General features: G+C 41.3%; 1 protein-coding gene across 4 annotated transcripts; it reads right to left on the bottom strand.

Annotated features, from left to right (window-relative positions):
* Nucleotides 1-228: 228 nt before the first annotated feature.
* mib2 (MIB E3 ubiquitin protein ligase 2) lies at nt 229-27,034 on the bottom strand. Of its 4 annotated transcripts, none has more exons than XM_028993613.1 (19): nt 26,436-27,034; nt 22,089-22,469; nt 17,174-17,345; nt 13,385-13,491; nt 12,250-12,444; nt 11,982-12,124; nt 11,456-11,563; nt 11,226-11,330; nt 10,439-10,601; nt 9,826-9,959; nt 9,570-9,718; nt 7,586-7,742; nt 6,785-6,939; nt 4,996-5,122; nt 3,597-3,821; nt 2,747-2,925; nt 2,467-2,660; nt 1,951-2,016; nt 229-1,882 (listed from the first exon to the last, which is right to left on the bottom strand). In XM_028993613.1, exons 1-19 carry the CDS (start codon nt 26,446-26,448, stop codon nt 1,641-1,643), a joined length of 3,015 nt encoding a protein of 1,004 aa, XP_028849446.1. In that variant the 5' UTR covers nt 26,449-27,034; the 3' UTR covers nt 229-1,640. The 4 variants fall into 4 exon arrangements, with proteins under 4 accessions (XP_028849446.1, XP_028849444.1, XP_028849448.1 ...); XM_028993611.1 differs by lacking the exon at nt 26,436-27,034 and adding an exon at nt 25,478-26,416; XM_028993615.1 differs by lacking the exons at nt 17,174-17,345; nt 22,089-22,469; nt 26,436-27,034 and adding an exon at nt 15,794-16,020.
* Nucleotides 27,035-27,792: the final 758 nt, after the last annotated feature.

Here is a 27,792-nt window from a genome sequence, read left to right as displayed (position 1 = left end):
TGTTCAAACCACTGATAATGAGCTGTCTAGAGCCATCACAGTCTGGTGACGCCCCTATGTACAAATGGGTTAAGGAGCAGGAAGGGAGGTAAAAGGACCTTAGTAAGTGACATATTGTCAGGAAATGTTGGACTGAATGCAGTATTTTACTGCATTATATTTTTGCAGTTGATCGTAGGCCACGCCTTTATACTGGATACTCTCATATCAATGACTGCAACAGCTGAATTTATAAAACAAGTTTCCTATTTAATGCAAAATATTTTACAGAATACAACAAAAACAACAACAACAACAACAACAAAATAACAACAACATTGCTGAAATTGACAGTAAGGCCAACATCAAACCTCCAAGTACTGAACTGGACAAGCATAAACAATTCACTGTAATAATTACATGTCTAAATGGGGTTTTTTTTTCATAGAAAATGTGCAGTAGGTATGTATTAATCTTATTAACCTTAATCTTGGCTCGCTTGTCTCCCCATTCCAAATAGTTCATAACGTATTTATATTGTAATGCTTTTCACCTAAAAGGAAGCAACGCATGTAAGTTTACAGATCTGTACTAAGTATTTACTACTTAGTATTAAATCCAAGGGGCAAAAGGATCATGAGGACCAAGGATCCATTCACCTGACCTCACTCAGTTTTGACAATGACTATTTTAAAAGTTAAATCTAACATCTTAATGAATTTGGCACTGATGTTGAAATCTTTTCCTCTTCTCCCTGTCTTGCGGTCTTAACCCAAGGCCAATTCAGTCTCATTCTGTTAACATTCAAATTCTAAACACTGCATTTCCTCGAAAAGTAGCTAGTAGATAAAAAATATCTTAATGAATACGATAAGCCCTTGGGAAAACCAGGATTGTGTGGTGTGGTGGATTAACAGTCCAGTGCTGACAAGAGAAGAGGTTTGCATGTAGATTTGCATGTATGGGTTATTTTGAGGGTTGGAACTGATTATTACATAGAAAAGACAAATCGATCCTCAAAAGAAACTGGGCCCACACCCGGCCTACAAATTTCAATACTGTTCTATCAATGTTCATTCAATATTTAAAGCACATAAAAGTTCATGCTTTATGGAAGAAAGCCCTTCTAATCTTCATAAATAGCTGAAAGCCATTTGTGTCTTGCTTGAAGACAGCATACAGGTTGTGGGATGCTTGAGAACTAGCGCTAATGGTATGTGTTGGTTACATCATCTGCAGCTGTCTTTATATCGGCCCTTTTTTCTGATGCAGTCCTTGGAACGGCAGTCCAGTGTACCTGAATAGCAGAGAGCTAAATACATACAGTGGCCTTAAAGCAATGACATGCTGTCACACTGCAGGGTCCTGGTCCAGAAACAGCTGGATTCTTTTAGAAAAGAAGTGAAGGAGCAGATAAAACCTGTGTCTGCAAGTGCTCAGAATAACACACAAAACACTCACTCACTCTCACACACACACACACACACACCCTCGACCATAGCCCTGCTCAAGCCTGTAGCAGCAGTAATAGCAGGCAAGTGGGCTGTAGAATCCTCTGAAGCTGGGCGTACAGAAACACGCACCCAAAACATGCAGCACACAAACAGGAGGAGGAGCGGTAATGTTTCACTTGCTGGAAACTGCGTGTGTGTGTGTGTGTGTCATACAAAAAGCTGGATTCGCTCGCGGATGGTCTGCCTGCAAATGGGGCAGGTCTTGAGGGCGGCACTACAGTCCATACATGAGGCGTGGCCGCACTGGAACACCAGGCGGATGTGGCTGTCGATGCAGATGGGGCAGGTGATCCGTTCCTCCATCTGGCGGTAGCGGCTCTGCAGCTGCTCCAGCAGGTTGTGCTGCTCTGAAGTCTCTGAAGCGGGACTGGTGTCCACCTCGGTCTGATCTGCGAGAGAAGAGCGAGTGAGACACTCTCCGCCCGAGACACGACCAGCCTCGGACGACACGGCTTACCTTGACGGACTTTCTTCGTGATTGTGACCTGGCACTTGATACATTTCTTCATTCGATGAGCACATTCTGCATCATGGAAGGTAGAATTCAGCCATTTGGAAATGAGAAAATATATTGGGGCAGTGGTGGCCTAGCAGTTAAGGAAGCGGTCCCATAATCAGAAGGTTGCCGGTTCGAATCCCGATCTGCCAAGGTGCCACTGAGGTGCCACCGAACAAAGCACCGTCCCCACACACTGCTCCCCGGGCGCCTGTCATGGTGCCCACTGCTCACTCAGGGTGATGGTTAAATACAGAGGACACATTTCACTGTGTGCACCGTGTGCTGTGCTGCTGTGTATCACAAGTGACAATCACTTCACACTTTACTTTACTTCATATTCATTAAATCAATTATAACTAACAAATCAAACAGAAAACAGTGCATGTAAAAGATAACCGTTATGGTAACAGTACCGGCTCAGTGTAACTGATAAAATAATAAAATCTACTCCAACACATTCATGTATCTTCTGACCTTCACACGCCACACTATGTTGGCATGGGGCAAAGAGAACGAGCAGCGCCAGCTCGGAGCAGATCAGGCACTCGCTGGGCCCGGGCACGGTGGGCACCGCCAGGTTGGTCATGGTGTTGGGTGTGGTGTGGACCCGGCGCAGACTGCTGCCGGTACCTGCCTGACCACAGGAGATCGCCTGCAGCTGCTGCAACCTAAACATGAACAAACGTACAGTCAGAAACGGACAAATTCACACACGCGCACACACACACACACACACACACACACACACACAAACCTGTGTTTCTCCGAGAAGCTCTTGATGAGCTGTAGCACAGTGTGGTTGGTGAGCAGGTCCAATGGGCTCTTGCCCTTGTGGTTGGCGTAATTGATGTCAGCGCCCTCCTGTGCGAGGAAGCAGGCAATTGCAGCGCCGACATTCAGCTCGATGTTCCCCAGCAGCCCGGAAGCACTGAGCTACAGACACACACCAGCACACAACCATTATTACACTGTCAGTAGTAAAGCACTGCACACTGTTGATCAAAGCTGTGTGCAAATGATTGTCATTGTGAAACACTGCAGCACAGCACACGGTGACACAACGAAATGTGTCCTCTGCTTTTAGCCATCACCCTTGGTGAGCAGTGGGCAGTACCCACTAGGCCACCACTGCCCCAGTGAACCTTGTCAAGGGCTAAATCATTTAATCATGTGCTTTCTAGGATGGTGACTTGAAAAGGCCATGGTCATGTCCACTGTTTTACTTCTGTGTGTTATGTCCTCATCAACAGGACTGAAGTGGAGCGGGTGAGCAGCAAGTATCTGGGTCCCGATATTACTGATGTTCTGACATGGACCAAACATCTTCTGCAGGACCATCAGACTTGTCAATGCTTCAGGAGAATTAGGGGTAAAACAGGAGGATCTCCTATGCTCAAGCACTCTAGTCCTGTAATGTTTTTTTGTTGACTATAGTTTATTTCTTATTTTTAGCCTTCAGTTTCTCTCAAATTGACTTTAATATACTTGGGTGTATTTGACAAAATAAAGAATCTTGAATGTGGACAGAGCTGCTTCAACAGACAAAATGCAACAGCTAGAGTAAGAAGAATTCTGTGGATATAAAATAAAATGTATATACTCACTCGGCTGTAAAGAGACAAGCCTTCTCCTTCAGCCGAGGCCATTACATTGGCCAGTTGCTGTCGGCTAAGGGCCGTGTGCATGGCAGTATCACCATCCTCATCCTCAATATTGACATTGGCACCATCAGCAACCAACAACTGGACCATCTCCACATGGCCCTGTGTGACAGCCAGCTGCAGTGGAGTCTGGTTGCGGTTGTTACGGATGTTAACATCACAGCGGCCCTGTGGGTGGATAGACGGAAGAATCAAGCGTATACCCAATTAAATTCTTCTTTCTGTGGTTGCTTCCATCTCGTAGTCAAAGAATCTCTTCTCTACCCACTGTACACTGGACTAATGCTGGCGCCACCTGCTGGTGTAGCGAGTAAATCCACCTCATGTGTGCAAATCCACAAATTGTGACTGACAACAAAATGTGACCTATTTAACCAATCACCTTACTGAGCAGTGGGCAGCCATGAAATGGTATCAGTGAGTAAAGAGTAACTTTAGAATGTAAAAAGACCCTCTTTTCAATTGGATCTAAATCTTCAGTTCAAATTCAAATTATATTTGTCACGTACACAGTCATACACGGTATGATATGCAGTGAAATGCTTTTTCAGGCCTCATTAGATAAATAATCATCCAGTTTTTAAATTGGAGTAAGCATGAAGTGATTTGACTAGCGGCGCAGGATAAAAGTTTAGTGGATTGAGTAGCAGAGAGGTATAGGGTTTAGTACCAAGTATTAAGTCCTTAGTACCAACTACCAAGTACCAAGTCCTTAGTACCAAGTACTAAGGAAATTAATATAAACTTTTGACTTAAGAATGTGATAAAACAATTCTCTAAAATAATTATTTACATTTACATTTACAGCATTTATCAGACGCCCTTATCCAGAGCGACTTACAATCAGTAGTTACAGGGACAGTCCCCCCCTGGAGCAACTTAGGGTTAAGTGTCTTGCTCAGGGACACAATGGTAGTAAGTGGGACTCGAACCTGGGTCTTCTGGTTCATAGGCGAGTGTGTTACCACTAGGCTACTACCACCCTATTATGCAATTGGTTATGCAAGCATTAAACAAATATAAATGTTTTATAATCCCAACAGAACTGAAAAAAAAGGTTATGTGTATGTAATTGTATATGCGTGTAGTTCTATAAAAAGTCTCTATAGGGTTATTGTGAGCTGGGTTTATTATGCGCATGCACACCATGTCTCACATGAAACCAGCCAATGGGTTGAAGACCAAAATGTAAAGTATCGGGAGATCAGAATGCTTCAATAAAAAACATGTGGCATCATCAGGGGGTGTGCAGGGGGATGTGGTCTGAATGTGTGCAAATAGAATACATTTAAAAATCTAACTGTACTAACTTATCTAACTCTTACACCCCTACAGCACATGCCTCTTTGATGAGGATCTCTGCTACACTCTTGTGGTTGTTAAGTGCAGAAAGATGCAGTGCTGAGAACCCATCATCCTTCTTCACATCCACCAGTTGCCGTGCCCGGTCCAGGATGGTTTCTGTGGCCCTAAAAAGAGCAAATAAAAAAAATTTAAAAAATGTAAAAGCATGTGGACTGGGTCTTTTGCCAACCAATAAATCTGCCTGAAGAATAAATAAATAGTCTTTTCTTCACAGTTTAACAATGGTCCTAAACTTTTACAATAAGTAAACAAAGGCAACATAAAATACCCAAATTCCAGCCATGAAACCATAAAGCTACACATAACAAAGTCAGTAGAAGTCGCTATTTGGCATTTTCTTCTCCAAAAGAATGCAAATTTCTCAATGACAGTTAATGCAACGAGTCATATTTTGTAAGAAATAAATTCATTTTACAGAAGTTAAAAGTGTCCAATCGCTTTAATGTTAACATTATCTATAGCATAGCCTTTGAGTTCCTGGTTAGTTCAAAGTTTCTGGCAGAATTTTTTTTTCAAATGTTATTAACTGGAAAATCAGAACAGGGTTGTAGGCCTCACGCAGAACTTCCTCCACCAAGCTGGTGGAGAAGGACCTGGTGCAGGAGGAGGACAAGAACTAGCTAGAAATAGTCTGTCCCTCATCCACTCAAAGCAGAGACCCTGGATCCGAACTTCTTGGTAGGGACTGTGAGAGCAAATGCACCAAATAACAATACAGCATACTCTGGCATCTTGGAAATGTGGATCTACTTGAAGTACTTCAATGTGGGAAATAATTGAGGAATGATGGAGGGGACTGGCTTCCTGGATATGAATCAGAGTGGTAAAGGACTTCTGTGCAAATGATGATTGGCCATAAAAAAATCTGGTTCAAACATAAGAAATCTCAAAAGTTCACTTGGTAGCTCCGTAGGCTGAAAGATATCATCTGAATTAAGTCCTAATAATAGGAAGTTTGTATTAACTATGTGGGCCTTAAGCTTGTACGTGACATATATTGGGACTCTGTATTCGTCCATGAAGATTTTCTATGTGCAGGCATCTGTTCATTTTGTAAATTTCTCTACATCTTTAAGAAGGGACAGATGTGTTAGACACATTGACATTTTGTTAAGGCAGATTGCACACATCCTGTACATCCTTTTATAGAACATAACCCTTTAAAAGGGAAAAGTGTCCCCTCAGGAAAATAAATCTATGCAACGTTCAAACGATTATCATCTAGTGTCGAGTTGGGTTCATTGCATGGGGCCATTCAGACCTGGGAGAGCCGAACAAGCTGTGACAATCGTGAAGCAGAGTTCATTATGCGTAATGTGCAAAAACCTTTACAGTGGTGGTGTCTCAATGTTCTAGTCAGAAAACAGTGAAGTTAATTAATGTATGATGTAGTGCTGTTCTTTGGTAGATACTCTAAATGCTGACCAGAAGGTCAGGGGATCAAATGCAACAACAAGGTACCAGCCCCAAACACGACTCAAGCAATAGGTAGAGCTCATTAATCCAGGAGAGAGCTGGAGAGAGGTTTGGAAATGTCATAAAAGTGTGGAAATGTTGACAAGTCCCACTGAGCAGAGAAGCTGGAAAATGCTAGAGAGATAATATCTCCAGCTGCTGGAGTAAGGAGTGACTGGTCTGGCCAGCGATCTAGCCCCCACGCCTTTGGCAGTGGCTGAAAGGCAAGAATCCAAGCAAAACTTGGATTCAAACGCACACCCTTGACTGTGTGGCTCCAAACATTCTTGGTTTGTGTGTAAGGTACTCACAGTTTATTGCCCTTGAGGCCAGCATGATGTAGCAGGTTGAAGCCTCGGTTGTTCTGCAGAGTGAAATCAATGTTGGGCACGGCTGCCAGAATCTCGATGATGGGTCTGAAGTCTTTGGAAATGGCATCGTGCAGTGGCGTATCCCCATATGAGTCCTGTCCACAATGGGATATGATCAGTGCATTTGTTCTGAAGGGCAGCTTTCACTCCTCCAAAGATAATCTACCCATCCACCGTCCATACACCAGCAGTGTGAACCACTCCACCCAAGGTGCTCCACCCAAACAGTTATGCAGTAGAACAAACCTGCAGAAATGTGCATAGCCAGCCTCATACTATAATTAATGAAAAGATGGAAAACTATTATTGAAGCACGTATCTGTCATAAGTATTCAAAATGAAGTGAATACTAAGGATCAATTGAATAAGCATTGAATCAATTTCCTCATGTAACGGAGGGTCATGCACCTATACTGAGTGATTTACTAAGATAAAACATGGAGCTGTGAGAAATGAGGAAGCTAGAGACAACTTCATGAAATTCGATCCGTGCTTCTGCTTCTAAGTATGCTTGATATTTAGGATATGTTGCATGGACATTTTAATTATTTGTTTTATTTAAGTGAATGGTTTTTGCATGTTAACACTCATGGACACATTTAGTAAACCTGCTTAAATTCTGTGTTACCACACAGAAGCAGAGACAGAACATAACATGCCATTGTCTCTCTGCCTGTGTGATGCCACATAATCTGCCTCATTTAGTCAGCTGATGAGTTTGTATCTTATATACCATCTTACCTGCAGGTTGACATCAGCTGAATGTTCACAAAGCACCCGGACCACTTCAGTAAAGCCTTTATTGACAGCAATGTGAAGGGCAGTGCACATTGAGTTATTTAGCAGGTTCAAATTGGCTCCCTTACTCAGCAATAGACGGGCAATGTCCACCTGATTCCTGTACACAAAACACACAAAAACACAGTCACCACTATATCTGGTCTGCATTATGAAATTATGGACATTACTGATTGATTGATTGATTGATTGATTGATTATCTCCTCCTCAGGTAATAACGCTGTCTGTGCAGTGCCGCTTTTCTTCAAATAGTGCATGTAGTCCAAATGTGCTACAACCCACCTGTCATTACTGCCCGTCTGGGAAGGTAGCAGACTGACGTTCTCACCCACTGGAGTTACAGTGGGGCAAAAAAGTATTTAGTCACCCACCAATTGTGCAAGTTCTACCACTTAAAAAGTGGTAATTTTCATCATAGGTATACCTCAACTATGAGAGACAAAATTTTCCACCATAATTTGCAAATAAATTCTTTAAAAATCAGAGGATGTGATTTTCTGGATTTTTTTTCTCATTTTGTCTCTCATAGTTGAGGTATACCTATGATGAAAATTACAGGCCTCTCTCATCTTTTTAAGTGGTAGAACTTGCACAATTGGTGGCTGATAAAATACTTTTTTGCCACACTGTATTAGGCTGGTGGGGAAGCGGCACAGGTTGCATGTGTTGGAGACTGGTGCTAAAACCTGGGTATTTTCCTGTCTGTTAAAAATGTCATTTGTTTTGTCTGTGTTTCAGTATAATGGTGTTTCCCCTTAGCAGTTGAATGGGAGGTAGACCAGAGATAAACACCAGGGGTGACGTTGACCCATTAAATACTCTTATCTGAGCGCTTGTGCCATCCTGGGGAACCAGACCAGCAACCACCACTGTTGGCAGCCCACCCAACCAGTCTTCAACACAGACCAAGGCGTACACGATCCTGGAGTATTTCCCATCTCCAATATATCTTGCCATAAGTGGCCTAGCGGTTAAGGAAGCGGCCCCGTAATCAGAAGGCCAAGGTGCCACTGAGCAAAGCACCGTCCCCAGACACTGCTCCCTGGGCGCCTGTCATAGCTGCCCACTGCTCACTTGGGGTGATGGGTTAAATGCAGAGGACAAATTTCACTGTGTGCTCATTTTTTGGAGTGTCCATGTTAATAAAATCTGAGTTGAAGCTGACTGACTGACTGACTGACTGACAAATGATGATGCCACTGAGTAGAAAACTGTAGAAACCAGCATTGTGCTGAGCGATTGTGCTGAAGACAGTTCTTACACAGCAGAAAATATTCTAATATTCTTATATCGACTTGCACGCTGGCTAGTTTACTACAACACACCTGAAACCATTAAACAGGCAACCCTTCAACTAAGCATATCAATTACTAAATACTTAGAAGGACATTTGAATTATTATTGTTATTATTTGACAACTGATTATTTGAAGTAATTTACTTTACTTTATTTTGCAGACGCTTTTATCCAAAGCGACTTACAGGAGGAAGACAGCAGCAATTCTCGTTCGATTTCTATAGATTTTGAGTTTACGAAAAACTAAGAGCCCTGATAAGGCCTAACTTGTCAACAAAGAGCATGCTCGGAGATTGTTAAGTGCTAGAAGAAGAAAAAAAATTATATTTTATATATATATAGTATTATTTTGTGCAGTGTGTACGCATGTACATGTGTAAGTAAGTATGAGTGATATGACTGTCTTCACTGTAATAAGTAATGTTCTCTGCTACAGTGAAGAAAATGTTGTAGTGGCATCTTGTGGTCAGCATTTGCAACTACAGATTATCAGAGGATAGACATGGTTTTCTAAACTCTTAAGTGCTACGAGACCAAAATGACCGATTCGTGCTTGATTCAAATGTTCACGTGCGAGGTAAGACTTCTAGTGCCAGGTCTAAAACAGAACCCAGTGTGCTTTGTACTTACCCAAAGGCAGTATAATGCAGAGCTGTATCTCCATCTTCATCCTTTACTTCAATGCTGCTGTTGGCCTGCAATAACACCTTCACAACCTCCATGTGACCCTGATGAGCTGCAACCTGTAGAGCTGTCTTTCCCTGGTTCTTAATGTCTACCTACACCCACACAAGCAGACATAGCAGAGATTCAGAACACTCGCTCAGACTAAACTCTTCCCTGGAAATCGTTTAAGGAAAGATTACAGTAATCCTTGGCTGCCGACCTTATCTGGATGTTTCTGTAGCAGTTCCCGTACTTTGGCTGCACTGCCATGAGCAGCCTCAATAACCAGCCTGGCTGGGTTGTCCTGCTCAGGACACTGAGAGAGAAGCTTCTCCAGGACTGACATTACTGTACCTGTGTACATACAGAGAGAAAAGAAAGAAGGTGACAAAAAGACAGATGGACGGAGGAGGGACTCAAATATGTGACATACACTGCACAGGAGGAGACAAAAACATCTGCAAAGAGAATGAGTCAAAATGTCCCCACACAAAGCAGGCCTCCAGTCACATGAGCATTTCACACACATAAACATGCATACACAAGTGACACACAAGTGAGTCAAAACTATAAGTTAATAAAGGGGTGATAACTTGAGGGCACTTATTTAACTCTGAATTTATCAACACCACTCTCAATTTCATAAAAATGTCACATATGCTCCTCTGGTTCTCAACCCTTGAAATTCCATCTTCACTGCACATTAATTCATCAAAAGGAGTGATAGAAAACAAGGATTTGTTATTTGCAGAAATGAAAAGGGGAGCGATGAAAAAATGGATTTGGTGACTCAGTGGGACATGGCAGAAGGCCCCTCCCACAATCCCCCTTACATCCGGATTCACTCGGGTTTTCTGCTGTCATCAGATTTGCATCCACCTCCACTGGCTGGGAGCAGAGACAAGCTGGGTTGAAGGTCCATGTCTGGCCCCCAAATGCCACACGGAGATCTCCGTCAGCATACACCTTCAGCACCTTCCCCAACTGGCCCAGGGCCTGATGGCAGACGTGAGAGGGATGTGTGTCACATTTACACATTACACTGTGGTCTTTACACAGACTACAACACTATCCTTCTTCAAATGATAGTAAATCAATACCCTGGTTGTCAATTTTATAAGAGAAACTGAATTGTTTGGCGGTTCCTTCCCAAAAAATGTTTTTTAAAAACATAAAACGTTGATTTGTTGAAGGACTTTTACTGTAAATTCGATGATGGTATTATGTAACTGTATCATAGGAAGACTGGCCCACAGTACTTTATTGTTAAGTGAATTGTGATTATTAATATTAATTTTGTCCATTCATTTATTATTATAATATGATTTAAATATATCAATAAATCTGCGGGTTGCACCAGCTAAGTTTAAGGTTGCACCACAACAGTGATGAACTGCCATTGGCAATTAAACCAAAGCTGTGGCTGTGGTGTCAAAATGTGGCCTTGTGCTATTCATTTTATTTTTATGAATCGCTTATATATTATAACTGCTTTTCAAATTGTGAATATATCAATCCATTTTTATAGATAACCATTATTTTTATAGAGAACCATAAGACTAATCCTAGTTGGTGCAACCAGTACGGTGTCCAGTATGCGTTACTGCAATGAAAACACACAGGTGACATGCTGTCTGTCCACTCTCCATGACCAACTTGCAGACGTTTCACGCTGTCAATGTCGTCCAGAACTCGAACCAGTTCCCCAACTGCAAATGTGTTGACCTGCAGCAGGTGAGAGAGGGAACCAAGGAGACAACGTTGGCCTTACACACCACTCATTAGCAGGCCGCTTACCTGGTGACAGTGAGAAAGGCGCAGAGTGAGTAGTTAGAGAAACCTGGACTAACCTTGGTCAGTGCACCAGGGTGGAAAGTCCATCGAATATTGTTGCTGTACTGCACACGCACATCACCTCGGTCTGTAATCCTGTGAACTGTACCAATTCTGCAAACGTACTGCAACATAAAAACACAAAAAAATGTTTTTATTCTGAACTAAATCCACTCAAATTCATTTTATTTAAGACGTTCAGAAGTAGTCAGAAACAGGAAGTTTAATGATCAATTTAATACAGCAATGCACATGTTTTATAGTCACTGTATAACTCATCAAGTGAAGAAACAGGCTCATTTCAATCCAAAAATTACCAAATTATTGGCAATATTGGCTGCTGTGGAATAAATTAATTGTGAAACGATTGTGAAAAGAATACACACACACACACACACATATGTGAAAAATATATGCAGGAGAGGTTACATGTTGTTTCTTTAAAAATAATAGAACACAGATTTTAAAAAGTACATAAATATCACACCAAACCAATGTATGCCTTCGTCAAGTATAATTCCATGGTAATGATTAGAATTGTACCTCAGCCATTTTAGGATTCCAGCCTCCATGGCCCTCCTGCATTTGCTTCAGGATATCCACTTCCAGGAGACATTTCACTTTGTCTCCCTGTTGGAAGGTGTGTCCATCTGCACTTTCTTGCCTCTGCAGTTCAGCATGCTCTCCTAAAAACACACACACACACACACACACACACACACACACACACAGAGATGTCTGATATTATGGTAATAACAGAAATAAAACGTAATATAATTAGTGGTATTTTCTTACATAAGAAATGCCTTACCTAACTTGGGAAGGTGTTCTTTGTAGTAGAATCCTCCTTGTACATCTGTGACATATTTAAGGTCCACCTTGCCCTTGTGACCCATGCGGTACACATTGGTGGTTCCGTTGGACCATGTGACACTAGCAACACTGCGTCCTGACTCTGTATCCCAACCACGAATGTCCACAACCTTCCCAATTTTCCCTTCTCCTCCTGAAGCCCCACCACGCCAACCACACAAACAGAAACATTGAGGAAACAGAAGACACTCATCACAGCGTTAAAAGCAATAAAAGAAAACCATGAATGATGTCAATGGGTAAAAAAAGAAAAAAAGAAAAAAAAAAGATGATAATCCACTGGGTCACTGATTTCAGAAGAAAAGAACAAGTTGTGAGTTCAAAGAAAGTAGTCATTTAGTTGTCAGCTGATGAAATATGGAGCAGCTTTTCAGGTATTATTCACATCAGTCATTCACATCTACACTACACCTTACTTCCCAGATATCAACGATCAACATGATCAACTACGCACTCAATAACACAAAGCTTATATACAAACTCTTAACTTAAAGATTTGTTGATCTTTTCTTTCTAATGAATGAATGGATGAAAAATATTTCTGTGACAACATAACCCCAATTTGGACATTTTGACTCATTCATCAGTGTTAACACACGGAAGTAACTAAATCACAAGCACAGGTCAAGACAGACACGTTTCCAGGGTCCTAGGGGAGCACCTACACACAATGATGGAAATATCCATAAAATTGCATAATGTACAAGTGTGAAGAGCACATGTATTTACAGGAATTGTAAAGAGATATCTAGAATCCATTGGGTTTCAAGGCTCAACAAGATCCAAAAGAAAATATCTATGGTGCGCTCCTATAATGCCCCAAAGTAAAAGCAAAAAAAGCCTCTCCAGCCCTTCAGTGGAATAAGACAGATGTCCATTGAAATGGCCATCACACTGAAATATGGGTCTAGCAGGCAAATGAAGGCAATAGTGAGATCTAGAAAAAGGTAGGGAATAACGAATGATGGGGGGCAACAATGCTTCAGAGGCACTCAATACAATACAGACAAGATTTAGAAAAACTGTATTTTTGTTCAGCCTACCTTAAAATAACAATACAATTGAAAACTCACCATCTTGGTTGCCCCAGTCCCAGTCTGGTCCCCGTACAACTTTCACTCCCTGGAAGATTCCTTTCAGGATGATGCGTGACAGATTATGTCTGGGTGCCAAGCTCACTCTGTGTATAAAAGACAGAAAAACCCAAGCTATGTGAGTGCTCACTATGAAGACACTTTTCGTGTGAAAGAATATATAAACCTTTACACCTGTTGTATCATTAATTCTGAATACAGAGGAACATCAAACCTGGATTTCTCATATAATCTCAAATCAAACATTTTACAGTAGCCTGACCGGTTTCTAAATAGTTTGAGGTTTAGTTCTTCTTCTGTAAATATGTGTTAATTCAAAACACTACCATGAAAGTTTTACATGTACAACTAATGCTAGAACTTAGCTGGAACTTAGCAGCAACACACAATTGTTATTATTTTAAAAGATATTATTTTTGATTATTAATCAGGATTTTGTCTGCAGTTTGCAGCCCCAACCCACCACTGAGAGGTGCCTCTTCCCTCACCTGAAGGACTGTGGTAAGGCCAGAATCGGACAGCCATGTGCCGAGGGGGCACAATTCATTAATTTAATTTAAAAAAAATTATTCATTTAGCTAATAATGTTTTCCTTTAGAGAGGCAGCATCTAACTGTTTTGTTCAAATTCAAACACTAGTGACTGTTATTATCTGCCCTGCGAATTAAATTATTGAAATTCATAAGTTATTTTAAAGAAAAGGATTGACAAGAATAGAAAGACAATAATTCAGTATTTATGTAAAAAACACATAACTGATGTGAGCTACACACGAATTCCTTTAGCTGATATTTGTTGTTGCCCACAAGGCCAAGAGTGTAAAAATATCCTTTAGGTGGGGGAACACAATATAACTTATATAGGTAACCCTTTCAATATTTAATAGTCAGCAGACAAATTTAATTCCCAAATGTCCTAGATCTCTTGTATTTTTCTCAAATTAAGCAGAAAATTAGAGGTTTAAACACATGAATCAAACCTTGTGGACATGCATCTTAAATATGATGCATCTTCCCAACTGAATTTAATTGCCTATACTATGGTACAACCTATAAAATGAATTATAAATGTATAAGATATTACACAGTTACATTTAAAGCCATAGTACAAAGATATAAACAACCTTAAGCAACCTAGGCCAGAATATGTCATAATAGATTGTATAACTGCCCTTTGCAGTTCATAAAAATATTCTGATATACAGTTTTTGTAATACAAAATAATTTCAATACACACTACAAATACGAGTTCATGAAACAAATTTTTGCAATTAAACTGAATGCAAATTAGAACCAAAAGAATCCGAATGACTTAATCTACGGTTATAACACTGTGCTGTGTTTCAATAGGCAGAAAAGACAGAAAAGCTACAAACCTTATAGTAAAGATTTGATCAGTTCTTGGTGCAAAGGAGCTGCCAATTCCCATAATGCCAAAAATGACATGAAGATGTTTTTTATATGCCGTTGCCTGCTGATAAATGGACGCAATGATGCCGCCTTGGCTGGCATAAGCCTCCCACCGACAAAATAACAAACACATCCAGATACATCCCTCAGACTCAACCCACTTCCGTAAATACTCTAAATTCATCCATGCAACAATTTGCCTTTTGAAAATATCATATACGCTTTTCTAGTTTGTGTTGGAGGCAGATTTGCTTGAAGGTAATATGGCTATTCAGGGTAGAACAGATGGAAACACACTCAGGTATTGGAGCATTTACCTAATCCCTGACACACACCTACCTTCCCCCCTTTACTGCTAAAGCCTAAAAGCCTACCACACACACATATCCCTCGGATGACTCCTTGCCTTTTAAGCAGCTTCTAGAACACAGGCACACAAGGAAGACATTTAAGTATAGGATAAGCTACTATAAATCAGCGATACCTGGAAATTCATCCATTTCTTTCTTTATTTAAAGGAATATGCTGTTAGCGCCAAGTAAACAATGTGGTACAAACATTAAGAAATGTATGGTTAAGATTCCATAAATACTTTTCTTTTACACCATGCATAAGGGTAGCTTCTATAAATAAAAAGAACATACCTATTATAAACACAGAGTCACATGCATGTAAACAGAAACTTTCTTTAGGATTAATGTGTGATTTCAGACAATTGACGCATGGTCTATGAGATCAGGGTCAGTAAACACTTAGCCTATTTGGAACTGTCACCACCTGTGATGTGTTGTTTATCAGGCTGGCCAACAAGCAGGCGTTTGAACAAAAACCTAACCTTTTACCAAAAAAGGGCTAAATATTAACCATGGCAATCAATACATTATTTCAAATGATTCTAAATCGTAGTAGCACATTATGTGAATAAAAATGCGGTAAAAATGTGGTCAGACAGAGCAAGGGTGGAGAAGACAGCCCAGACCTGGCAAACATGCTCCTGATGCTTCTTCCAGATGGGAGTAGGGTGAACAGTTCATGAAGGGGTGGCTGGGGAGAGAGGCATCAATAAAACGCTACGCAGTTCGTACAATTCTTTGAAGAGGTGTGGTCAGAGGCGTTGGCAAGTCAACACACCTCTTCTTTTCTATGATTTGGTGGTTCATGCTGGTGCTGGAGGTGAAAAATGGTGGACTCGTGCCGGTGCTCAGCGTGATTGTGTTGGACTGTTTGCGGTCTCTCAGTGAGGAAGTCCAGGATCCAGTTGAAGGTGAAGCAAGCCCAACTTGCTTCTGAGGAATGATGCGTTGAACTCCGAGCTGAAAATGTGGGTGTATCGCTGCTCCACGTGTGTCTGGTGGCTTACTGAGGATCTGTGATCTACTGGGTGGTAGTTGTTAAGCTCTGTTCTGATGGTGGAGGCCCAGTGAAAGAAAGGACACGTCAGCTGGTCAGCACACGCTCTGAGCACTCCACCAGGTACATTATCATGACCAGTGGCCTTGCACAGTCTGACCCCGTAGTGGGATCCATACCAACGATGGACACATAATTCTTCAGAACAGTGCAAGAAATACAATCAAAGCACTTGTTGATTCCAAAATGGCATGTTGGATCTGCTGGACGAATACAATATAGCTGGTTGAGATTGAGATCTGCAGTCCCTGCAAAGCATCAATGATATGGTGGCCACTGCAAGGAAAATGACTGGGCTGGACTGAGCTGCCAGCTACACTCAACACGCAGGCGTGGGAATGTTTCTAGAATGTACAAGGAGTGCTTGGACCTTTTGACGAACGGCCAAAAGAAATCAGCTCATCGACAGCAATAGCTGAAGACATAATTCATTCCAAGTATCTCGACACTAAAATGGCCTTAGGAGGAATGAGCAGACAACGAAGACAGAGTGGGTTCTGCAGAAACAATTTTGCTGCAGGCCATTCAGAGAAGATTCACAAACATTGAAAAGGAACCAATGTTCTTGATCCCAGGCAAGTTATACAGCTGACTGTTACCATATAAAATACTGATTATGAATATTAGTAAAAATATTGGTACTACTACTACAGTTATTTCTACCACTACAACTACTGCTATAATAATAATCACAATCATTTTAAAAGGCCCAACCTCAAATCTTACAGCACATAACTTGGTTACAGTTCTAGGGTGACTTGAACAACATAAGGCAGGAGGCTGTAAATTTACTAGGTAGACCACTTGAAAAATGAAGTAAATGAAAATTTTTACTAAAAAAAAACCAAAAACAAAAGCACATGAACATGCATGAATGATATAGACCAAAAACAGAGGCAGATAATGGAGTGTGAAAGGTAGGAGAGGGAATATCAGGAGTGGTACTCACGGCTGGGAGTGGGCCGTCTCGTAGCGCTCGAAAGGGTGGTTTAGGTCATGCTTGTTGTTCATGTAGCACTGAGTACACAAGTCATAATCAAAGCACACCTTACACTTCCATCGCATACCCATGACGCCATGTTTTTTGCAGCTGTCGCATATGATGTTAGAGTGGCGCACACCTAAGAGAATGAGAAAGAATTGGACCATATTTTACACTGCAATATACAGTGCAACGTAAATAAATACCTTAAAAATAACAGAGAGGAAAGGTTTATAGAATTCTGATATAGAGCACATGATGAAGACACTTGATTGTACAATAAGTTTTATGTAAAATTACAAATCAGGAAATTATGTAAATCAGCACCAACCCTTGGATGACATTTAACGATTTAACTAAATAAATACTCGGACCACAGGGGCGTTTAAATATTAAAGTTTTTGGGGTGTCTGAAGATTACTGGTCTCCATTACAGAGGACAAAGTATTCCAACGTGAAACTGTCATTTTACAAACAAACAAATTAATAAATGCTTTGAAAAGTGTCCCAGAATGTGTCCATCAAGTGTGGCTGTTTAATCAGTATCTTTCTTTGCTGTCCTCATTGTGCATCAAATAAGCACACAGACCAGAAGTGCCATGGTCCTTGTTTAACAGTCAAGGCCACGCTGAAGTGGAAAAATCTATAAAATGTGAAACATTAAAGTATATTGCAAAACCTGGCTGAGAGAAAAAAGGGAGGGCAGAGCTGAGTAAGCAGGCAGGAGGGAAAAGAGCTAAAGAAGGTAAACAACGGATGAAAAAGGCCCTCAAAGATTTCAGAGAGAACCTGAGGGAGGACATAAAGGATCACTCAGGTTCATTCAAAACCCTTTCACGTACTTGTCAAGGATATTAGAAGACAAAATATGTGGGTAAGTAAAGTCTTCGAAGGCAGAGGTAGAGATAGAAGTGCACCGTACAGTGGTCCACTGTGAGAGGAGGAACTTGGGTGGGACAACAGCTGTCTTGAGCAACCAATTGTCCCCTTTGATGACGCTAAAAATTGGGGGACCTCCCAATGGTAGGGAACATCTGTGGAAGTTACTGAAGGTGGAATGGAGAATGAAAGCTTGTTAAGCATAATAGAGTTTCATGTGTCCTTTTTGACCGTAGAGGAAAGTCTTCTTTGGAGTTCTAGCTAAAAGGTTGACCCAGTTCCTGTTGGACCACAAGGATATTGACACATCAGTACAGAAAGCTGGAGTCTCAGAGCTCTAAAGGTTTCATTAAGCACAATAATTAATCGGACAGAATCCCATCCGAGTGATCAGAGATCGCTGTAAAGAGCCTGGGGAGGTGGTACAGAGCCAAGCTGAATGAATGAGATACTGAGCCAAGCAGATGTGTTGCTATGGAGATGAGCCTACAGAAAATCAACTTATCAATAAGATGTGATAGAAATATGCAATTATCAGCATACAACCATTTGAAAATGTGTGTAACCCTCTCCCTCTGGGGTCGCATCGGTCTTGCAATGTTGTCCTTTTGGATGTCAATGTGTTTTTCAAGCTGCCGTCATCCAGCAGCAACAACCACTGACCAATTTCAGATGTGCGATATCAACATACTGCCACACTCTGGAAATTTTCTAATTCAGGCTCCGCCCAGGTCTTATCCAACTGTTCTGATCTCAATAAGTTTATATATCCTGTAAATCTGTCCTCAATCAACATGCTGTTCAGCTCCTTTATTCACATATCCTCCAGTTTATGTCGTGGTAAAGGATTTTTCGGTGAAGAATTTTCTTTACATGAGTGAATATGCAGTGTCCAGGCAAAAGACCCATTGAGGCAAAAGACCCATTTTTTTGTGTCCTCTGCATTGAACCCATTCCTGGACATGCGCCCAGTACTTTGCTCAGTGGTACCTTGGTGGTTCGGGATTGGAACCGGCAGCCTTACGAATACAAGTCTGTTACATTACATTTACAACATTTATCAGACGCCCTTATCCAGAGCGACTTACATTACAGGGACAGTCCCCCCCTAGAGACACTCAGGGTTAAGTGTCTTGCTCAGGGACACAATGGGAGTAAGTGGGGTTTGAACCATCAACAGTCAAAATGGTTTACCCACTAAAAGTAAAAAGAGGTTAAACAGTTGAAAAGAAAATGTTAAATGGAAGAAAGAAGGGGTGAATATTCACAATAGCATACCTCAGGTCACACCAGATTTTCTATTGGATTTAGGTCTGGGACAACACAAAATTAGTCCCAACAATAGGTCTGCTTAAACTAATTCCAGTGGGTCACAGTGCAGGGGGGAAAATATGTGAAGCCTTGGATAACTGGCGTGACCCTCCTACAGCAGCAATAAACTTAACCAACTGTTTCCTGTAGTTGCAGAAGGCAAATTTCCGTCTTTTGAAGCCAATCTGTTGACTAGTTTCTGCAGGAATTTGCAATGTTGCAATCGCAGCAATTAATGCAAATAATTTAGCATGTTTGTTGAATTGCCACTTGTTTGCAATTTCAAACTATGGCAGCACTTCTTACATTTTGTGTCACTCAAACGTAATCAGTCATCGTCCCCCCCGTGTTACCAAAAATGCAGACACGTGCGACAGGAATGCTGCTCATTTACCCTCAAGAATTTGTTCCAAGGATCGTGCAAACATTACTTATTTTTGCGTGTCCTTCTTCCTTAAAATGGCTGCTTTGGCTAGGCCGATATTCAGTGGGCTTAGCGGGCTGTCGTAAGGCCGTACTGACACCGCTGTGCCTTTACTGGCTCCAACATCTGAAGTGAAAAAAACATCTGCTTCTGAGGAACTATTTATACTAGACAGCCAACATCACTCTCGCACTTCCTCTTACACGGTTCTGGACCGACTGCAACGTTGTGATGGAACACAAACAAAAAACATTGTTCACCTGCAAAGCACTCACAGCGAGTTGCAACAGAGCTGTGCAACCCACCTTCTCCAGGGATTTGCAGCAAATTCAGGCATTTAAGATCGCGAAATCCTGGAGAGACTGGGTTACTTCTGTGTTTTGGGTTATTGTGCTGTTGCATCAGCCATCTTCTGTTGGTGGACAGATGGTCTTAAGTTCTACTGCAAACTTTCTTGATTATTTCTGTCTAGGTAGTGACGCAGCAAAGCAGTCCCAAACCAAGATGCCCCCTCATCCATAATTCCCAGTTGGGATTAAGCTTTGATGTTGTTTGCTCTGCCTCTTTTTCTCCACACATAGTATTGTGTGGGTCTCCCAAACAACTCAGATTTTTTTAAGCAGAAGTTGATTCCTCTGTGGTGCCCTCTCATGAACATTGTACATGTTGTAGATTCGCCAACAGGGATGTTAGCATGTTCCAGAGATTTTTCTTCTTTAGCTGATACTCTCGCATTCTTTGTCACCTCAGTGAGTATTCTGCATTGTTCTATTGCAGTCATCTTTAAAGGATGGCAACTCCTAGGGAGAGTAGCAAAAGTACTGAAATTTCTCCATTTATAGACAATTTGTCATATCGTGGACTGATAAACAGCACGGCTTTTATAATTTTAGAAAATTGTATAACCCTTTCCAGCCAATTCTTAATCTTCTAAGAGCTCTTTTGATGAGGCCTTGTTCACATCAGGTAATGCTTCTTGAGAACACACTCGAAAAGTGTGTTTTATAGGGTAGAGCAGCTTTAACCAACACCCCCAATCTCATCTCATTGATTGGACTGGCTGACTCCAAATATAGTTCTTGCAAATGTCATTAGTATAGGGGGTTACACACTTTTTACAAATGCACTGTGAATATTCACAGGGTGTGTTAAAAACATGAAAACATTATTTGTGGTATTAGTTTAAGCAGACTGTGTTTGTCTATCGTTATGCCTTAGAGGAAGATCAGATCACATTTTATGACCAATTTGTTCAGAATTCCATATAATTCCAAACGAGCACATACTTTCCTACAACTGTACATGACAAATGCAGCCTGACTGGCAGTCAAAAAGCAGATTTTTTTGTTATTCTAAAAAGTTAAATAAATGTAGGCAAATGCATGGAATGTTTCAGAATGTTTCAGTCTTTTATAAACAGGGCAGTGATCTTAAAGCATTAACACATTTAGTATAAAGATTTGTGGTAACGTAAAAAATTCGCATGAACAACAGTTTCGCCTAATTTCCCACCCTGGATAGGATTAAACTTTCTTAATGTAAAAGAACACCATTTCCCTAAAGAACTTGATGTGGACACTTGTTGTGGCATCGCCATGCGAGGTTGCAGGGATAGCATTCTTGGAGATGAAGTAAATGAAGGCATCTCGGGCTTTGTAAAACATTGGTTTTATTTAGGTTTTTTTGTGCAATCTACAGGGTGGGCAGTTTATATGGACACACCTTAATAAAATGGCAATGGTTGGTGACATTGAACACATTTTATTAGTGGTCAGAAACTTGTAAATAACTCATGAAAGAATAAAAGTTCTAAACCAAGCACACCATTGTTTTTCTTGTGAAATTACCAATGAATTTGATGTGTCACATGACCCTCTTCCTATTGAAAAAAAGTTGGATCCAAGATGGCCGACTTCAAAATGGCCACCACCCATCTTGAAAAGTTTGCCCCGTCACATATACTAATGTACCACAAACAGGACGTTAATATCACCAACCATTCCCATTTTATTAAGGTGTATCCATATAAATGGCCCACCATGTATATCATCTTGATTGATTGAGTCCTCACAAGTACGACTAGAACTAGTGTGGGTTTGGTGAAATCCTTATTGTAGAGCTGCTCCAGTCTTTAATTAATCCCTTTGATCTAATGTGTAGAACCCTTTTTCATCTATTCTGCTCTGAGCTACTAAGACTGAACTTAGGTAATAATGAAAATGCAATAAAATGACTTAACCCCAGGTTTTCATGTTATCCGCATCTTACCTGTCTGTGCATTATCGTAAAGCAGGAGGTCATATGCACCCTGGTAACCAGTTCGATAGTTTGTGCGTGTTCCGCTGTCCCACTGCACAACCACAGTCTTGTCTGGAGTGGTGGTACTGCCTTGTCGACCAATTTCCACCACAGTCCCCACATGGCCTTCCCCATCATCCTGGTTGCCCCACTTCCAGTCCAACCCTCGAACAACCCGCATGCCCACCTCCATGCTACTGCTTGCTTTTTGCTGCTGGGGAGGAGGGGTGGTCTTGTGCCCACGGCTGTGGTCCACCTCACTGCCCAAGCTGCCCTGCTTCTGGGGTATGTGGAGGTATGAGGAGAGGCCAAGAAGAGTCGGAGGTGTCTGTAGAGACAAATATGGGCCAACTGCAAAGGAAAGGAAAAACATGTTTGGTGTGCTTAAGGTAAATAAGGTTATTTCTAAAATGCAGATTATTAAATTGAAATTAAATGCAATTCATCCAAAATGGCAATGCTATTCCCTGGGGTGAAACCTTACCATGAACCCAACTTCTGGAAACCAGTGGAGTATTGACACACAATCTGCAGAAGCTCGAAATAGACCAGTTAAACTATCAGTCCCTCCAGGAATTCACACAGTAAGTCAATTTCACTATTAATCTCATCACTGAAACATGAAAAAAGGGGGAGAATTTAGATTTGGATATCAGAAATGTGTTATTAATTCTGCATAACCAAAATGAATATTGTAAATAGTATGAACTGGATTGGAGATATCAAACATGTGCATTTCGCCTAGTAAGATATAGAATACTCATTCTGTATATCTGAAATATGCATGAATGGGAAACATGACATCATTTCTCCAAGGAAGAATGTAGCAGATATCTGAAAGAGCATCTATGATACGAAGGATTTCATTGAAGATGTCTGAAATGTTAATTTTGATATCTGATTATGGATATCTGCAATACATATAATGGCTTCCCATAGCAGAGAAGGAAAGTCATGGTTTTATATGTTAATGAACAGTTTATCTTCTCTGGTTTCAGTCTGGCAAAATAAAAAAAATGTGATTAAAAACTGATAGAAAAAAAACAAAAACAAAAAAAACACATTATTTGATATGGGAAAGTATTTTGTGTGTTTATCCACCATACAAGTCAAAAGTGCAACAATAGCCACAAATGAGCCTGTGGTCTTGACCAAAAATGCTTAAGCTTAAATTAAGCTTAAAGTTTCATCCTATGAATTATTATTTGAACAAATGATTCTAAATGTGCTTCAGTCAATATCAGCTTTGCTTTAAAATACCTTACTTAAGAACACAAACTGAAAACTGAATTTGTGAGAAAAATGTTTAAATTTTAACTTGAAAACATTAACAGGAAAATATCTGAAAAAGTGGCAAATAATACCAATGAAAATATGCGGATTAAGGTGGTTTTGCTTAAAATGCAGATTCTATTCTGTTCTACTCTGTTCTATTACTGATTCATTCTCAGTACTAGTTTCAATTACGGCTACTAGTACATCACTTCACAATTATGACCCAGTTTGTAAATTAAGATTAATAGCTTTATTGCATGTATCAAGTATGAAGTCTCAAGAACCAATATGAATTTACAACAGAAATCGCTTTCAGGATTTAGAATTTTACAAACTTGAAATTAAATTAAATACCAATGTCCAATTGGTATATATACCACATATAGAAATTCATATTTACCACATTTAGGCAAGAACAAGACAAGACAAATGCTGGGGGAGGTAGTAGCCTAGTGGGTAACACACTCGCCTGTGAACCAGAAGACCGAGGTTACTACCATTGTGTCTCTGAGCAAGACACTTAACCCTAAGTGTCTCCCTGTCACTACTGACTGCAAGTCACTCTGGATAAGGGCGTCTGGTAAATGTAATAAGAACTATAACAAAATGAATATAATTGAGACATACTGACTGGGTTAAATAGAATTGCATTACTAAAAAAAGTGACTTAAGTACAAATTTCATTAATTTAAACTAGACTAAAATTGTCGTTCTGATTAATATATGACGTTTAGTCGACTGTAAACTTGACTAGACTAAAATGAGTCTGGAAGTGACTAAGGCTAATAAAGACTAAAATTGCAGCTGGACACAAAGACTAGACTAAAACAAAAATTTAGACAGAACGGCAACAACAACTATACCTGTGAGAATACAAAGTCGGAGTGAAGAACATGATACACAGCAGCACAGCACACGGTGCACAGAGTGAAATTTGTCCTCTGCATTTAACCCATCACCCTGTGTGAACAGTGGGCACCATGACAGGTGCCCGGGGAGCAGTGTGTGGGGACGGTGCTTTGCTCAGTGCCATCTCAGTGGCACCTTGACTGATCGGGATTTGAACCAGCAACCTTCTGATTACGGGGCCGCTTCCTTAACCACTAGGCCACCGCTGCTCCACAGAGTAATGCAAGTACTATATTGTAAAGTAAGATAAGCACTATGGAAGCTCAAACAAGATCTTGTTGCAACATTAACTGTAGTCATTATAGAGTACTATTAACACGAAAGCATATTGCAATCTATTAATTAAATGCAACATACCATTTGTTCTTTACTAAATGCGTTATGCCTTCGTAGGCTCGTGTTTTCACCGGCTTTTCATTGTAGTATGTATGTTTTTTGCAACTTTAGCATGTAGGATGTAGTGGACTGAGTGAAGTGTGGTGAGAGGCTCAAGCAATCGTCATCAGTGTGCATGTTTAATGATTTGATCGGTTTCTTTATATCTAATAGTAGAAAGGTATGAAAATGCATGTATGAAATACATTTACAGCATTAATCAGACGCCCTTATTCAGAGTGTCTTACAATAAGTACTTACAGGGACAGCCCACCCCCCCCTAAGTGGCTTTTTTCAACCTATAAAAATGCATTATTGGCCCTGACTGCTTGCCATACCCGACCCCTGGTCTAGAATGAGTTCCAAGCATTTAGTCCTCCTGGTTCTGCAAAAACCCGCTACATTAGACAAATGTGCATATCCACACGGATTCATTTATTCTTTTGTTTTAATCATTTATTCATTATTGAATACAATTATTCACTGCGTAAAGATCGTAAAAAGCGAAAATGCTAAAAACAGCGCCGAAGATGGCAGCGATAGTCATGGTTTTATATAATAATAATGAATGACTTTAGCCTGGCAGCTTGAATAAAAGATTGTTAGAACTCGAAACTAACGTCGGAGGCGATGCTTCTGAGTCAGTAAAACAGCTCAAACCAAATTAAACTCTGTGAAGTACATATATTTAGCAAAATGAAAGCAAAAATACCTCTTGGCAAAACACTTTTCTTTTGCGCGTATATCAAGTATATAGATAGACAGAAAACATAGTGGTTTAGAAAGAACATAGCACTCACCAGCCATCACCTCCATCCCACTTTCCAGCGTCTCTACCACTGAGCAGATTAGTTCAGAACACACATGTTGTGTGTATACACACGCGAGCAATTTGAGCATGTAGGTCCGGACCTATTTGCTTTTTGGCTGAACTTTGCACTTTGTTCAAGATTTCACCAACTTGAATTCCTATTCTCAGCAAAACACCAAAACTTTCAACGTTCAATTAGATAAAGAATCCAGTCCAAAAACCCACAGACTTCACTTAAGGGAATAAAGCTGAACCCAACATAAATGAACATTAAAGATGCTGTATATAAATAGCATGAAGGATGATCATCACCGTGCATCATGTCTACTAATCTCATAATCACATCAGTCAATAACAATATATTAGCAGTACATCAAGTTAAAACCTATTCTAATATATCGTCATATTTCCTAAAAGTTGATATAAATGTAGGTTATTTTTCGGTTATTTTAACCCGGTTTATTGCGCACTGTCAGTATAATTCACTAGAATATGTAACAGGCTGTTAGCGGCCCATATGGCGATATGGGGGCCACCATATCTCAGCGAGAACCATGAAACAGCCATCACTGGTCCCAGTAAGGAGATTGGCGGCCAGGAAAGGTGTTCTGTCAGCAGGGATTAGCCAGAGGACACGGAATGTGGCTTAAGTGTGTTCGGGAGGACAAGTCACTCGTCTGTAGTGAGTGGACACTGAGCAGCATGGGACAGAGACAGGGCACAACATGGAAATAAAAATGACAGACAGACTTGGACAATTGAAAAAAAAGTGCTACATAATGAACTATAATATTTATTATGCATTTACATCAGGAATCATGCGTTAAGTCAAAGTTTCCAAACTGAGGACAGCAGCGACTGTCGGGTGATAAAAAGCCCTTTCTGCACGCGTGACGTTCGGAAAAGAAAAGACAACCAGGCGACAGCATTCGCAGGGACAATCTTACCTGTCGATAGCATCAACGCATCCGAGACTGCGTCTCAGCATGCGGGGGGACGAGGACGGCGCTACCGAGGGCCATGGCCGTGTCACTGCTGGGAAGAAAGCTAGCGTCCTCGGTCCTCGTCCATGCCACACGCGTGTCCGGATAACCTTCCTCACGCCGCTCTGACGTTCATTTCCACAGCGACACAGCACAGGAAGGCGACATGTACATTTCCTCTGGACTTCACAATGACGCCTGCTAGCAATGCTAGCACTCCAAATGAGATGAGATTTCGCTGACACTCCCACGCTGTGCGTCACTTGTTTTTGTTTTTTGCCTTAAGGACAAATAATGTTTGCGTAAAAAAACATCTTCCCGCTAAGTATGCGCATTTTGCTTCTATCGTTGATTTAGCTGCCGTTTCTGACAAAGCAAATTGAATAAACACGAAACCCAGACGAATTTCCCTCCGACCGAGACGCAGCGCGCATGCGCCAACTCGGGACACGTGCGCGCGCGCGACGTCTCCCTACGTCGAAACGTCAGATGCTACAGTGCAAAAAGGACGCTTATAACAGGCGTGCGTCACTCAAAAGGACGCTGGACACAAGACTCAGGATGCAGGACGCTGGACACAAGACTCAGCTGCCTACAGTGCAAAAGGACGCTTATAACAGGCGTGCGTCACTCAAAAGGACGCTGGACACAAGACTCAGCTGCCTACAGTGCAAAAGGACGCTTATAACAGGCGTGCGTCACACAAAAGGACGCTGGACGCAAGACTCAGGATGCAGGACGCTGGACACAAGACTCAGCTGCCTACAGTGCAAAAAGGACGCTTATAACCGGCGTGCGTCACTCAAAAGGACGCTGGACGCAAGACTCAGGATGCAGGACGCTGGACACAAGACTCAGCTGCCTACAGTGCAAAAGGACGCTTATAACAGGCGTGCGTCACACAAAAGGACGCTGGACGCAAGACTCAGGATGCAGGACGCTGGACGCAAGACTCAGCTGCCTACAGTGCAAAAAGGACGCTTATAACAGGCGTGCGTCACAGAAAAGGACGCTGGACGCTGAACTCAGGATGCAGGACGCTGGACACAAGACTCAGCTGCCTACAGTGCAAAAAGGACGCTTATAACAGGCGTGCGTCACTCAAAAGGACGCTGGACACAAGACTCAGGATGCAGGACGCTGGACACAAGACTCAGCTGCCTACAGTGCAAAAAGGACGCTTATAACAGGCGTGCGTCACACAAAAGGACGCTGGACACAAGACTCAGCTGCCTACAGGGCAAAAAGGACGCTTATAACAGACGTGCGTCACACAAAAGGACGCTGGACACAAGACTCAGGATGCAGGACGCTGGACACA

Source organism: Denticeps clupeoides, chromosome 10 (genome assembly GCF_900700375.1).
Source record: "Denticeps clupeoides chromosome 10, fDenClu1.1, whole genome shotgun sequence".
NCBI classification, from domain to species: domain Eukaryota; kingdom Metazoa; phylum Chordata; class Actinopteri; order Clupeiformes; family Denticipitidae; genus Denticeps; species Denticeps clupeoides.
This window is presented reverse-complemented; position numbering and strand designations above follow the sequence as displayed.

What these genes read in the sequence shown, in the direction of transcription:
- mib2 (XM_028993611.1), bottom strand. Translation starts at nt 25,577, where the DNA reads ATGCTCAAATTGCTCGCGTGTGTATACACACAACATGTGTGTTCTGAA. An exon ending in CAGCTGATGTCAACCTGCAG is followed by an intron (nt 6,940 to 7,585) that starts GTAAGATGGTAT and finishes CATTGTGGACAG; the next exon opens with GACTCATATGGGGATACGCC. An exon ending in ACATAGTGTGGCGTGTGAAG is followed by an intron (nt 2,017 to 2,466) that starts GTCAGAAGATAC and finishes TCCATGATGCAG; the next exon opens with AATGTGCTCATCGAATGAAG.